Below are 13,609 nucleotides of genomic sequence, written 5' to 3'. Positions count from 1 at the left end.
ATTGTCAAGTTTGAGGGCCATGGGTGCAGGCATTGTTGAGTTATCACACTTACAAGCTTTTTGCGTTCAATTTCCAGGAACCGTTGAGGTATCACTCGGACAAGCTTTGGTCTACCGACGGACCAACCGACGACCGGCCTTCCGACCGACCGACCAACATGTGCAAAGCACATATACCACCACCTATTCGAAGGGGACATAATAATGGAGGTCTTGTGGTAAGAGCAACAAACGAACTAACTATGGCTTTGCCAATACAAAATATACCAAACATAAATACTTGCTTTTAAAAAAATAGCAATAACCATTGGCATTTACCTAAATTTAACACCATTTATTTATCACATACAAGCGGGTAGCTCCCTTTACGCGAGTATGCGTTTGAATCTACATGATACTGACTAAAAAATCCAGATAATCAGCCAAAGTTGCAGTATGCATACTTGACTTCATGATCCTAAAACTGCCCATTTTCCAGTACTAAATAAAGCACGCCCAGAACGCCCAGAATGCAAAAGATTGCACTATGGTTTTCAAATTTTCATCAACAATTTAATTTGAAAATGAAGAAGTGTTGCCTCTTTGACAGGAATAAATAATATATGTATAACCTTCTAAACGATAGATTTCTGTCAAGTACCATTACGAATGACTTTACTCACATTTCCAATCACATACGGGTGTCCATTTGGACAACCTGAAAACAGAAAGAAAACATAAAAAACAATATTAAAGGCTATTATGGCATGACAAAGACAGAGTGTTCATTACTGTTGCCTTAAAAAGGGTTTATTTTTTTTAAATTTCGACTACTGAACATGTCCCTAAGTTGTCATCCTATTAACGACCAAGACACAAAACTTTGTTTCATAGAGGTTCTAACAGTGGATAATTGTCCATCTTGATAGATAGTGGAGTCTGTTTGAATATGAAGGATTCATGAACAAATCAGGGTTAAGGGACTTAGATCCCTTTCTTAATTGTATCATATTCATTTCAAGGTACTTTTTACTTTTTTTATGGAATTGTGTAAGCAAACAACAATATCTACAACTGTACGATGGTCTGAAGTTTAACCTTTCAATCCTGATTTCAGGGTTAATCCTAAACATTAATCCGAAGTTGCAAACCTAATTCTAATTAGAAAAAGGAGGTAATTATGTTTCACATAAACCAAGCAATATACATACGATAAAATACTGGATTTTCTCCTCCAGGATTGGCCATTATAACTTCCTGGATTTCAGCAAAATCATCTTGTGGCATTGTCGGCAGAAACATACCCTTATAGAAAATAGTAAATAAGTTATATCGGCAAACATTTTTATTCGTTGAGTAACACGGACATTCACCATTATGATAAACGTTGAAACTTAGTCATTTATTATGCCCAGGAACTAAAAAAGATATGCATTTTTTAGAACAGGGTATTATCTTTTCAACATTCATAAAAGCGTTTCCGTACCTTTGAGAGATTTTAAACAGTTGTACAACATGGCTTCTACAATTATTTTCAAAATACATCGTTTTGCTTTTGTTGACGATAAATTTGGATGCATTGACAGCATTAAGTACTGAGCAAAATCTGAAACTATACCCGTATAGACTGATCCCCTTTACTCATTGCAAGAAGCAGATGAAGAAGGGTTCTGGCTCCATTCAGTTGTGACAACACCGTCATAAAATGTACGATCAAACATTGAAGGCCTTGTCGTCTTGTATCAGATCCTTGAACTGTCACCAAGTGTCGGGGTTCAAGTTCATTACTCATCATGAGGCGTAATATTGGCTGTAGAATAGGATATTCACAACTAAATAACATTATAGAATTAACCACTTTGGCAACAGGTTATGTTTTTTACATACTGCGCTAGAGTTTCAGCATTAAAGCATGTTGGTTATTGTGTGGAGATGAATAACCTTGTTTGACATGTCTTATGACACAAGAAGTATTGCGACTGAACCAAACTTACCTTATTTCGTTGACTTTGCGTTGCTTCAAGAAACGTTGCGATCTTTTGGAGTGACTAAAATATTTAAACGAAAAAGTCACAAGTATTTGGTTATTATTTCTTTTATTTATCATACATGGTATAGAAGACTTGTATTAAAAGGCAGTTTAGATTTATATAATATTTAACATAACACAACCAAACATTTAAATAATTCATTTCCATATGCATAAATAAAACATAGTATTAAATTTTGATTAACTTAAGATGTACCTTTATCAAAATAAAAGGTCTATGAGTCGAAGTCATCTAACAAAAAGCGATTATATATTACCTGTATTGTACAAAATTCTCATTCTATTAGACAAATATCATATATTAATTTAAATTATATCTTGCAACTTCTACCTTTGGAGTGGCCGTTCTTTTCTCTATTGAACGGACATATGAGCATGATATCTCTCTATGTACAGCTAGCTGTAGATATGTATCGACACGACCTCCTGTGGTGCGCAGCTCCTATAAAACAACCATGTTTAATAGTAATAATAGTCACACTTGTAATTATAATAGGCATACTTGTAATGACAATCTGGATTTATGCTAAAATCTGCTAATTTCTAAGCTTCATATAAAATAATCACAAGCACGAAATGCCTAGCTTAGTATTAGTGGTCAACAGACTCAGTCAAAGTAGTCAAGTAGACAAATGACTCCGTCTAAGTAGTAAACTGACTCAGTCTCAGTAGTCACTACTGGGCTACACATAATCGCATATACAGTCAACAATGTAAGCCATACTATTGAGACTAAACCAAACCCAAACAACTCCATAACATATAGCTACAACCATCATGTACCTGTAGTTGATCTTCCAGGATGCCGATGTCCTCTCCCAGGATAACTTGTGACAGTGCCTCCCTGATCTCAACATAGCCATCTCCACACACAACATAGCGGTCTGACACCTCTTGCGTCTACAAAAAAAAACATTGTGACATTTCAAGGAGTGGATAGAAAAAACAAATGTCTCCCAACTACCTTATTGTATTTCATACTTATAGAACTTTATAATTATCAACAATGCTACACATCAGCACGAAGACATGTAAATTATTATCCATTTTTTTTATATAACGACGCACATTTAAGCCAGTGACGGGTCTTGTAATGTACCTGCGCTTACGTCTCTGGTTGTGTGCGACATTCCAGTTTCTGCATTACACCAACAAGCAGAACGACAAAGACAACATAATGGCTATGACAGTATTTTCGAAAAAGGCCAGCTGATTATTTATATATAATGTCTTTGTTACCTGATCTCTTTCCAACTCCTCAATCACGATCCACCTCAGCAGCGTGGTACGATGTCGACATATGGACTGGTAAACGTCAATACCGTAGTAGCGACACAGGTGCTTCGCAAGAAATATCCTGAAGATGGGACATCAGAACATACAAATTCTTAATTATAAATCGCAATGTTACTTGAAAAAGTTGGTCCATACCATAAAAACATAAATACATTAAGTAACACGAGCATCACTTAGACCTTTTAAGTGTTGCCCAATTGATATATTTATTTAACGTAAATTTAACAATTACTTTGGCCACTTCAACTGAGAAGCTGTGCAAAGTTGTTTCGCAGAGTCAATCACATTTCGCTGTTCATTGGTAAGTGTCTGAAGCTCAGTTCCTGCGTTCACAATGTCGGCAATCACTCTCGCAGCTTGGGAAAGGCCAACACGTGTTCTGGCGATACTATACAGTTTCTCGATCGTAAGTTGATTGTCAACAAGGCTGTCGCCAGCAGTTTCCAGAAGATGGATAACATAAGACCAACTATGCATGTGTTGTCCGAGCCATTTTTGAAGCATTGTATCCTGAAAGTTTATTGTAGTACAAGAAACTAATAGGTTTAAGTGATTTGTGAATGTGCCATAATGGATCAGATATGCATGACATAAACGTTCCTGTAAATATCCAAAACAGTATTTTATCTGTGCTCATACCTCTAAACACTGAATAATTAGTAGACTAAGGTCAACCAGATTCTGTTGTACGGTTGGTTCTTTTCGGAAAAAAATTTGAGCCTGCTTGATGTATATTTTCAGGCTTTCATTCACAAACTCTTCTTCACTGTAAATACATAATATCATTTTTTAAGTTATAAATAGTCAAAACACAACTAGAACTCCTTCAAAAACTAAGAGGAAAAAATAACATGCAAAAATGCGAAGAAAATAAACATATATTTTCGGGTCAAACGGCCATTGAACAACAAAACTACTTGTCAGGAAATTGGTTTCACAAGAAGCAATGTTGTTATAGAGGATCCGGTACACACTTAAAATTAAAATAGAATTGAAAACACTGAAAGATTGATGTCCTTTGCGTACCCGTAATTTGATCAAACATCTCACCACAACTCCGAGACAATCTAAGAAGGGAACGCCTATACCTCTGAAAACCGTTATACATTTCCCCCAATCAAAACATAGTGAATCTTAACACAAAGATATGCCTACTGCGTTGTAAAACGTGTGTGATATTTTGGCAAACCGAAGAACAAGCTTACTACTATGAATCAACAAGAGGTAAACGAGGAGTATAAAAAAGACCTTTGCAATCGGTTGAAAATGTTTACTAAAATGCTTCATAAATACGATCCCAGATGTATAGAAATATTACTTTTGAGTCGAATATATGAGAAACGTTTTGCTTTACCTAGATTTCAGCATCAACTGTAGAAGGAATGATCTAAAGACTGGGTTAGGGTCCAGTCCCGTCTCAAAAATAGTCATGTTCTTTGTAAACCGCAGAGGACTATCTCTTGCCGAGCAGGTGACGTATCCAAGCAACTTGTCCAACACATTGCGTGACGGTGGTTGTCCGTCAGAAAAACAGAGTTGAGCGACAACATCCATGAAGAAGGTGTTACACCTCTTCTGGTATTGGATGAGCTGCCCTCTTTCTTTGCTGTCATAATAGAAATAAATTATTGTTTAAAAGAACATGATTGGAAACAGCTGTTGGGTGTTTTAATTTCCATATGCATGTTTAACTTCCATTACCATTGGCATTGGATTACAGCAACAAACAACAATTATTCTTCACTCTCAGCCAAAGAACATTGCATTCAAAAGAATAACAAACACGCACTTTCAAATTTAAACTAAAAAGAGGCCATAACAATTGACAAATGTATGCATGATATTAATGCATGACATCCCCTATATGAATTATAAAATGGTAAGTCATAAATCTAGCCATAATTTGCATGTTGAAACTCGACTGTTTCACTTTAAGTTATTATCATAACTTTACGCATTAAACTGTAGCTAAAAACTGTAAAACTACACATCTATTTTACCTTTTCTCTTTCATATGTAACGGTTGCCACTCTTGCCCTAAATTTTCGTGACATTTAGGGCACACATCATGGTCGAGAGCTTTCATTTCTCGAAGGCAGGCATCACAAAGTACATCTTTGTTCTTGCAAGGTAAGGTAACTGGCGGGCCTTCTAGCTTCTGTTCACATCTACAGCATTTAATCTCCGCTCTGGAAATTGACAAGCCAATAGTAAAATGCTCTCAGAAACAGCGTTGAGAACCTCAATGCAGTTTGCAAAGAAAAGATATCCAGTATTCATAAACAAAGGTGTTTTTTAAAGAAACATTAGGCACAACCCTGTTTATAAGCATATGCATTTTATGTGAATGGTGGTATTATTCATTATCTTTATAAATTACCCATTAAATGTCTTCAATGCATTTTGGTTGCACGCTTTTAAAAATTTCTCAACGCCTTCTAAGGATTTTTGTTCTTTCATGTCAACTTCTTCTCCCAGTATCTGCATTCGGAAAGGCAAGGTATGGTTAATAAAAGAAGAGCACAACAAGAACACAACAAGCCAACACGAGCGCCCATGCACTTTTTGCACAACTTCGTCATCTAATACACCATTTCTTTCACAAGGTTAACATGATTTTCAAAATAAGTAAAAAAATTGATAACAGTAGAACTAGAGCTATCACTGAAGGTGATTAATACCCCCGAACGCCGCCTCTCATTATGATTTATCATTGTATGAAGTTTTATGCTAGTCCATCTAGTTGTTTTCATGTTACTGTCCAGACAAAAAGTTTGACAACAAAAAACACAGAAAAAGGCAATAACTCTGTAATTTGCTAAAAAAGTGTAGTGATTCATGTACACTGAACTCCTTCTCATTGTGCTGAACCTTTGTATAAAGTTTTATAACATTCCATCTGGTAGTTTTCAAGTTATGTTCCAGACAAGAAAAACGTAACAAAGGGCAATGACTCTGTAATTGGCTGAAATAGAATTGCAATTCCTGTACACTACACTTCCTCTCATTATGATCTACTCTCATTATGATCAATCACTGTATGAAGATTTATTTAATTCCATCAAATAGTTTTCAAGTTATGCTCCGGACAAGAAAAAGTAACAAAGAGCAATAACTCTGTAATTAGCTGAAATAGAATTGCGGGTCCTGTACACTACACTCCCTCTCATTATGATCTATCACTGTATGAAGTTTTATTAAATTTCATCCAATAGTTTTCAAGTTATGCTCCAGACAAGAAAAAAGTAACAAAGAGCAATTACTCTGTAATTGGCTGAAAAAGAATTGCAGTTCCTGTACACTGCACTTCCTCTCATTATGATCTATCACTGTATGAGTTTTATTAAATTCCATCCAAAAGTTCTCAAGTTATGCTCTGGACAAGAAAAAGTAACAAAGGGCAATAACTCTGTAATTAGCTGAAATAGAATTGCGGTTCCTGTACACTGCACTCCCTCTCATTATGATCTATCACTGTATGAAGTTTTGTAGTTTTCAAGTTATGCTCCGGACAAGAAAAAGTAACAAAGGGCAGTAACTCTGTAATAAGGTGAAATAGAATTGCGGTTCCTGTACACTGCACTCCCTCTCATTATGATCTATCAATGTATGAAGTCTTTTTAAATTCCATCGAATAGTTTTCAAGATATGCTACGGACAAGAAAAAATAACAAAGGGCAGTTACTCTGTAATTAGCTGAAATAAAATTGTGGTTCCTGTACATTGCACTCCCTCTCATTATGACCTATCACTGTATGAAGTTTTATTAAATTCCATCCAATACTTTTCAAGATATGCTCCGGACAAGAAAAAGTAACAAAGGGCAGTAACTCTGTAATTAGCTGAAATAGAATTGCGGTTCCTGTACATTGCACTCCCTCTCATTATGATCTATCACCGTATGAAGTTTTATTAAATTCCATCCAATAGTTTTCAAGTTCTGCTCCGGACAAGAAAAAGTAACAAAGGGCAGTAACTCGGTAATTAGCTGAAATAGAATTGCGGTTCCTGTACACTGCACTCCCTCTCATAATGATCTATTACTGTATGAAGTTTTATTAAATTCCATCCAATAGTTTTCAAGTTATGCTCCGGACAAGAAAAAATAACAAAGGGCAGTAACTCTGTAATTAGCTGAAATAGAATTGCGGTTCCTGTACTCTACATTTCCTCTCATAATGATCTATCACTGTATGAAGTTTTATTAAATTCCATCCAATACTTTTCAAGTTATGCTCCGGACAAGAAAAAGTAACAAAGGGCAGTAACTCTGTAATATGCTGAAATAGAATTGCGGTTCCTGTACACTGCACTCCCTCTCATTATGATCTATCACTGTATGAAGTTTTATTAAATTCCATCCAATAGTTTTCAAGATATGCCCCGGACAAGAAAAAAGTAACAAAGGGCAGTTACTCTGTACTCCTCTCATTGTGCTTTACCATTGTATTAAGTTTTAATAAATTCCATCAAGTAGTTTGCAAGTTAATGTCTGGGGAAAAAAATACAGCAAAACAATCAAAAATAAAGGCCAATAACTCAGTAATTAGCCAAAGTAGAGTTATGGTTCTTGAACACTGCACTTCCTCCCATTGTGCTTTACCATTGTATGAAGTTCCAATGAATTCCATCCAGTAAGTTATACTCCGGACAAAAAAAGTAACAAAGGGCAATAACTCAGTAATAAGCAAGAATAGAGTTATGGTTATTGTACACTGCACTTTCTCTCATTATGCTGTACCATTGTCTGAAGTTGAATCAAATTCCGTCTAGTAATTTTTTAGTTATGCTCCGGACAAGGTAAATTGCAACAGACCAACCGACAAACCGACCGACCGACCGACCACAGGGTGACTCCAATATACCCCCTTCAAATTTCGTTTGTCGGGGGTATAAATATCACCTACCTTCCAAAGTGGCATACAATATTTGATGGTGATTGCTTCTCTTTCATCCTTGATGCACACATGCTCGATAAAAAGCTTCATTACGATCACACGACCCCAGGTTGATCTATAATAATCGAGGAAGTAAGATTTCAAAATTTACCTGTATTCAACATTACAACACACATACAAAATATATATATATATATATATATATATATATATATATATATATATATATATAAATTGTAAAGGATTATATTTTTAAACCGAAAGAAAATCAACATACTTGGCCTTTCGTACAGATGGTTCACTGTGAATTCCATACAGAGCCGGGTCTTCTGAATGAAGATTGAGCACTTTCTCGACCACAGGTCTATACAAATGGACTTTATGAAGCCATTTCCCTCTCTGTACTTCTTCATTTAATTCTTGAGGTTTTGGGTTTAAATTCTCAATCAACAGACACAACGCAGAGAATGTCTGAAATGGTAAATACGTACATTGTTTTGTCATTTTACATTAAATTTCATTTTTCATCCACAGTTTTTCTACAAAAAAGTTTAATGTCCACACAAATCTTTACATAAAATCTTACAAAGTGTTAAGTGTTTATTTCTGAATACAAAATGCAATACATGTCCATGAGTACACAAAGTAAAATAGATTTATGCATATAATATTAATGGTCATTCAACATATAAATCATACACTTACAGAATACACCATAGCACAAAATAAACATGGCGAGAGGAATACATAAATGTGATCCGTAATGAATATAGTAGGTCTTTCTCAACTCAAAAGCTTTGAATACATACATCGATAATTTTCTATCTACAGTGGTATATTGAGACTTGAATAATTATATCAATTTAATCATATTCGATCTTTCATCATAGTATCAACGATCTTTGTAAGCTTTTCTAATATCAGTTTATAATTTACATTCAAGAACAAAAATGATATTCATCTTCTAGTACTTCATTTAAATGACATTTCCTTTCTTGATAAGGTATAGCAGCTTGATAATACCATATACCAGCCTCTACTTGTAATCTGTGCATAGACATTCTTAATCTTGACAATACAATTCTATACATCTATAGTCAATGAATACATTGATACATCTTCTAAATAAGTTGTTAAGTTAAAATCTACAAGTAACATCCTGGATCTAACTCTGGTAAACTCTAATAATTCTCAGCACCAATTTTGTATTAATATATCTGTTACTCTCTGCTTAAAAACGTAACTATATATGATACAACAGTCGTAAGACAGCGCACTCGACTAGGCCGCTTTGACTTAGAAGTAAAAACAATAATGATGTATGTGCCTGTCAAAAACAATAAAAAATATATTAAAAAGTGCCCATAACTCGCGGGCCCAAAACTCAATCTCATGAAAGGTCTATACAAACTCGTTATATATACCAAGTTTGCTCGCAATACGTCAACCCTTACTTAAGTTATTTAATACCAACCATTTTTCTATTAATAGTAACGTAAACCTTGACCTTGATCCTAGGGGCCTCGAACGCAATCCCATGAAAGGTCTTCATAAACCCTTCCTATATACCAAGTTTGGCCACTAAATGTCAAACCTAGCTAAAATTATTCGATACATACGGTGCTTTTGACGTTGCCCTCAAACCATCCCGCCCGACCAATGACACAAGCAATTTAAATAACTTGTTTTCCCTTGTGAAAACCTGATAAAGAGTATAAAAATGTGCATGTTGAGAGAAATAAGAAATGTCAATCAAGGGCCATAATTTATATTAAGGGTTAAAATGAACCTCATAATGTGATGGCCTGAACTACTGTGTGAAGTATTAAGTGAATTGAATAATGGATATTGGACTTATAAGTGAAAATGCCAACTTGCCCTAAAACATTAACCGGACGCCGACGCTGGGGCGAGTAGTATAGCCCTCCTTATTCTTTGAATAGTCAAGCTTAAAAGTAAAGAAAAACCTACAAACTCTCGTTCCTTGAACATGAAATGATCCGGGTTGGTTTTCTTGACCTCCAGTATGGCCGAGCTACACTGTGGCCATACTCCATTCATACTTCTGAAGTAGGCAAGTCTCAGTGCGAGACTCTCGTATGCAATGTGTACACAAGTAAGATTTTCAATCAAGCATCCCTTAGAATTTGAAGTCTCACATATTTCCACTGTCTTGTAATACACTGTCTGACACACAAGCTGCAAAAAGATTTTTGTTTTACTAGTTCCAGAATGAAATGAGTCTCAACGAAAAAACAAACAAACATAGAATCAAGTCATATACAGCATAACATACACATTGCAGAAGTTAACCAATGTAAACATTGTATTGCTTCAGGGCAAGATAAATATACTTCATTTTATTATCAAACATAGGCGGTTTATAACAAGAATAATACTTAGGCATCTGCTTATCTTGTACTAGCTAACAATTCTTACCTTGAATTCATCATCTTGTCCATGATAATACATCGTATGCACGAAGTCCTGTATGTACTCATCTATGATTTCCAAAACAATGGCATGCTTCTGTTCTGCACTTCCTTCCTGGATACCATCCACCAGTTGATTCAATATCTTTCCTATCGGCCTTGCAGCAACTATCTTTGAACATAGTACTACTTTCCGGTTTTGTTCATCCACTATTCTGCTTTGTTCATCCTCTAATTCTGTTAAGATAAATTAATTGGACATTTTCTTATAATAATACTTAACAGACAAAAATAGCAAGAATACAAAGATATGGTCAAGCGACCTTTGCAAACACATAAATAAAGTCACATATTGTCAAGTGATTTAAAATTTCGAATATTGTACTTTAACGTTATTAAGATATTCGACAAACCTTCATCAGAGGGTAAAATGTTACGTAGTATTTCCGCAATCATCTGGATCATCGTCCAGGAGAAGGGCAGACATGCGGAGAACATGTGACCTTCACGACCGGTCGTCATAACAAGCATCTCACCAAGGTCACTGCGTCTCTTTGGAGATTGGAGATCTGAGTACTGTGTGAACAGAAATAACAAGTATACAACTACATACAAGAATGCTCAAATAATATCCAACAGCCTTTTACTGGTTCTTTGTTGTGTGTTAATCCTTTCTCAACAAACTAACCATATATTTTCACAAAATTTGATCATTGATCATTATTGCTCAATTTACAAGGGAATCTTGATTTCACAAATATCGTTATTTTAAATCCTTTCATAGTATTATAGCTTTAAAGTTTATCAAAGTGAAGAAAATGGCGTCGCAAATATACGAAAGACGGACGGATGGACAGAGAGACGGATGGACAGACAGACAATTGACATGGCAATTTAAAATTAAGACATACAGTTGTAAAACAATATGTAAGAAATTATTAATTATTTTTGTAGATTTTTGTAATTGTTTATTCTGGTCATAATCCAATATAATCTGTAATCAAATATATTTTGAATAAATTCTAGAAATGTCAGACCCAGTATATTGGCATGTCAAAATTTTAATTCAATTTTAACTTGATGTATGCTTGTTGACCCTACAAACATAACAACCTGTAGTTGAACAGCTCCTTCAGTATTGAGGACCGATTTCCACAGTATCTGTTTCCAACCTACATCACTGTGAATGAGGTCAAGATTCCTGTTGGTATCGAGGTATGCAATGATTCCAGCCAGGATCGGGGACACTTTTGAGATAATAGTCTGCAGACAAGACCGCCTAGGAAGAGTGTAAAATGTTAGAATGCTTCTAGCCTGGTGGGTATTTCTTTTTTAACGTGGTTAATAATTATGCATCATCCCTGTTAATTCACAGAATAATGATGAATATTTATGGATGCTTGAGATCGTTACTATCGATTTTTTTTGGTACCCTTTAATGCAATATTATAATTATATAAAATGCAACCTAGAAACATTATCCCAAAAAGCATATTTCTTTATACACCACGAAGCAAGCAAGATAATTTGATTACCTAAATGTGCCAGCCTTGTTAATGCTTTCGGCTGCTGCAGCCTCACGTGTCATCCACAAACGAGCAATGTCGTCTCCTTCTGTCGTCTTCTCTTTCTCCTTCAACAATTGTCCAATAAGTATTTGTAACCCTGTTAAGAAAGTGTCTGCCCCTGCAATTATAACAAGTACCTTAATGTATATTTTTCTCATTGCATTAATCATTGACAATCTCAGATATCAACACAAATGTATATTTCTGGCTTTCGTACAAGTGTACCATTTAAATGGAAACATGTAGACTATGAAAAGTGAAAAAGGCAGTTGTTCTGTGACAATGTTCAGTAGTTTTTCTTAATCAGAATATGTTTTGACATCTCACCTGAAATCACGTTTGTATGACAAATATAACATAACATGTGTACACTAATTTAAGCAAGTATGAGTATACAATTGTTTTATGTTAGTGCATGTGTATGTATACCCTGTTCTGATTTATTGTCATGTCTTAAACATTTCAATACGATATCGACTCTCTCTGTTTCTCTGTGTGTATAACCCTCCTTGTCTTTGACCATCGCAAGGGCCGACTGAACACACTGCATGATTAGCCCATCAAGCTGAAACATTATAGAGGAATCATTACAGGAATCAGAGCATGGTAACTGAAGGCCAGGGCTCATCAATTCCTCTTAGTTGTTTAAGGGCAGGACCGGAAAATGATTTCACTCATAGTCATTTAAATCGAAACACATGCAAAGTGGCAATAAACAAATATGTACCATGATTTAAATCTATGATTATCTTGAGCAGTTTCCAATATTACTTTTTTGCAGGACGTCAATGCCTAAAGGACTGCCTTTAAGGCGATAACATGAACTCTACATTTTCTTTCCATGAATTTATCAGTTCAAAATTATAAGTCGTAATTAGAAGAGACCAAAATATACATATGAAGCATAAAGTAACCTTCAAAACTGGTTGTCTTTGATGTTCAGCCAGGTCTTTTTGCACATCCGGAATTGGTGTGTTAAATTCGGCATCTATGTCCATCATATCCACTTCTTCATTTACTCCGTCAACCGTATGCGGATCTAGATACTTTTGTTGCCTGCCATTTCCTCCATTTTCAGTCCAATCCATTTCTTCTCCTTGTCCCCTATATTATGAAACACAACGAATGTCTTAATTGAAATATTTCGAAGTTAAGAGATTGAACCAATATTTCTATGAAAAGCTACAGAAACAAGCTCAGTAGCCAAACGTTTTAAACATAAACCATGTTTAATACCAAAGGGTAAACGCAAAACTCATAGAACACACAAAAATAATCACAAACAAGAAACATAGAATAGCACAAAACTCCACAAACAACACAGTGCATATATGCTAGTATATGAAAAACTAGGTATGTTTGTCAAGGATTGTTAGCTACCGCCTT

The 13,609-nt window shown here is 35.2% G+C and overlaps 1 protein-coding gene across 3 annotated transcripts in view; it reads right to left on the bottom strand.

Annotated features, from left to right (window-relative positions):
• The window catches only part of LOC128237277 (E3 ubiquitin-protein ligase rnf213-alpha-like), a 136,364-nt gene that overhangs the window by 14,812 nt on the left and 107,943 nt on the right, over positions 1–13,609 (bottom strand). For all 3 annotated transcript variants that reach the window (XM_052952649.1, XM_052952648.1, XM_052952650.1), the window contains exons 62-82: positions 13,138–13,327; positions 12,653–12,788; positions 12,191–12,341; positions 11,769–11,934; positions 11,069–11,231; positions 10,663–10,892; positions 10,195–10,422; positions 8,501–8,694; positions 8,233–8,338; positions 5,706–5,806; positions 5,326–5,514; positions 4,680–4,931; positions 3,965–4,091; positions 3,558–3,835; positions 3,269–3,386; positions 2,813–2,929; positions 2,361–2,471; positions 1,974–2,027; positions 1,598–1,789; positions 1,191–1,284; positions 663–697 (exon numbers count right to left, since the gene is read on the bottom strand). In XM_052952649.1, coding sequence (XP_052808609.1) covers positions 663–697; positions 1,191–1,284; positions 1,598–1,789; positions 1,974–2,027; positions 2,361–2,471; positions 2,813–2,929; positions 3,269–3,386; positions 3,558–3,835; positions 3,965–4,091; positions 4,680–4,931; positions 5,326–5,514; positions 5,706–5,806; positions 8,233–8,338; positions 8,501–8,694; positions 10,195–10,422; positions 10,663–10,892; positions 11,069–11,231; positions 11,769–11,934; positions 12,191–12,341; positions 12,653–12,788; positions 13,138–13,327 — 3,232 coding nt within the window. The remainder of the gene's footprint in view (positions 1–662; positions 698–1,190; positions 1,285–1,597; positions 1,790–1,973; positions 2,028–2,360; positions 2,472–2,812; positions 2,930–3,268; positions 3,387–3,557; positions 3,836–3,964; positions 4,092–4,679; positions 4,932–5,325; positions 5,515–5,705; positions 5,807–8,232; positions 8,339–8,500; positions 8,695–10,194; positions 10,423–10,662; positions 10,893–11,068; positions 11,232–11,768; positions 11,935–12,190; positions 12,342–12,652; positions 12,789–13,137; positions 13,328–13,609) is intronic.

This window comes from Mya arenaria, chromosome 6 (assembly GCF_026914265.1).
Source record: "Mya arenaria isolate MELC-2E11 chromosome 6, ASM2691426v1".
Classification (NCBI taxonomy): domain Eukaryota; kingdom Metazoa; phylum Mollusca; class Bivalvia; order Myida; family Myidae; genus Mya; species Mya arenaria.
This window is presented reverse-complemented; position numbering and strand designations above follow the sequence as displayed.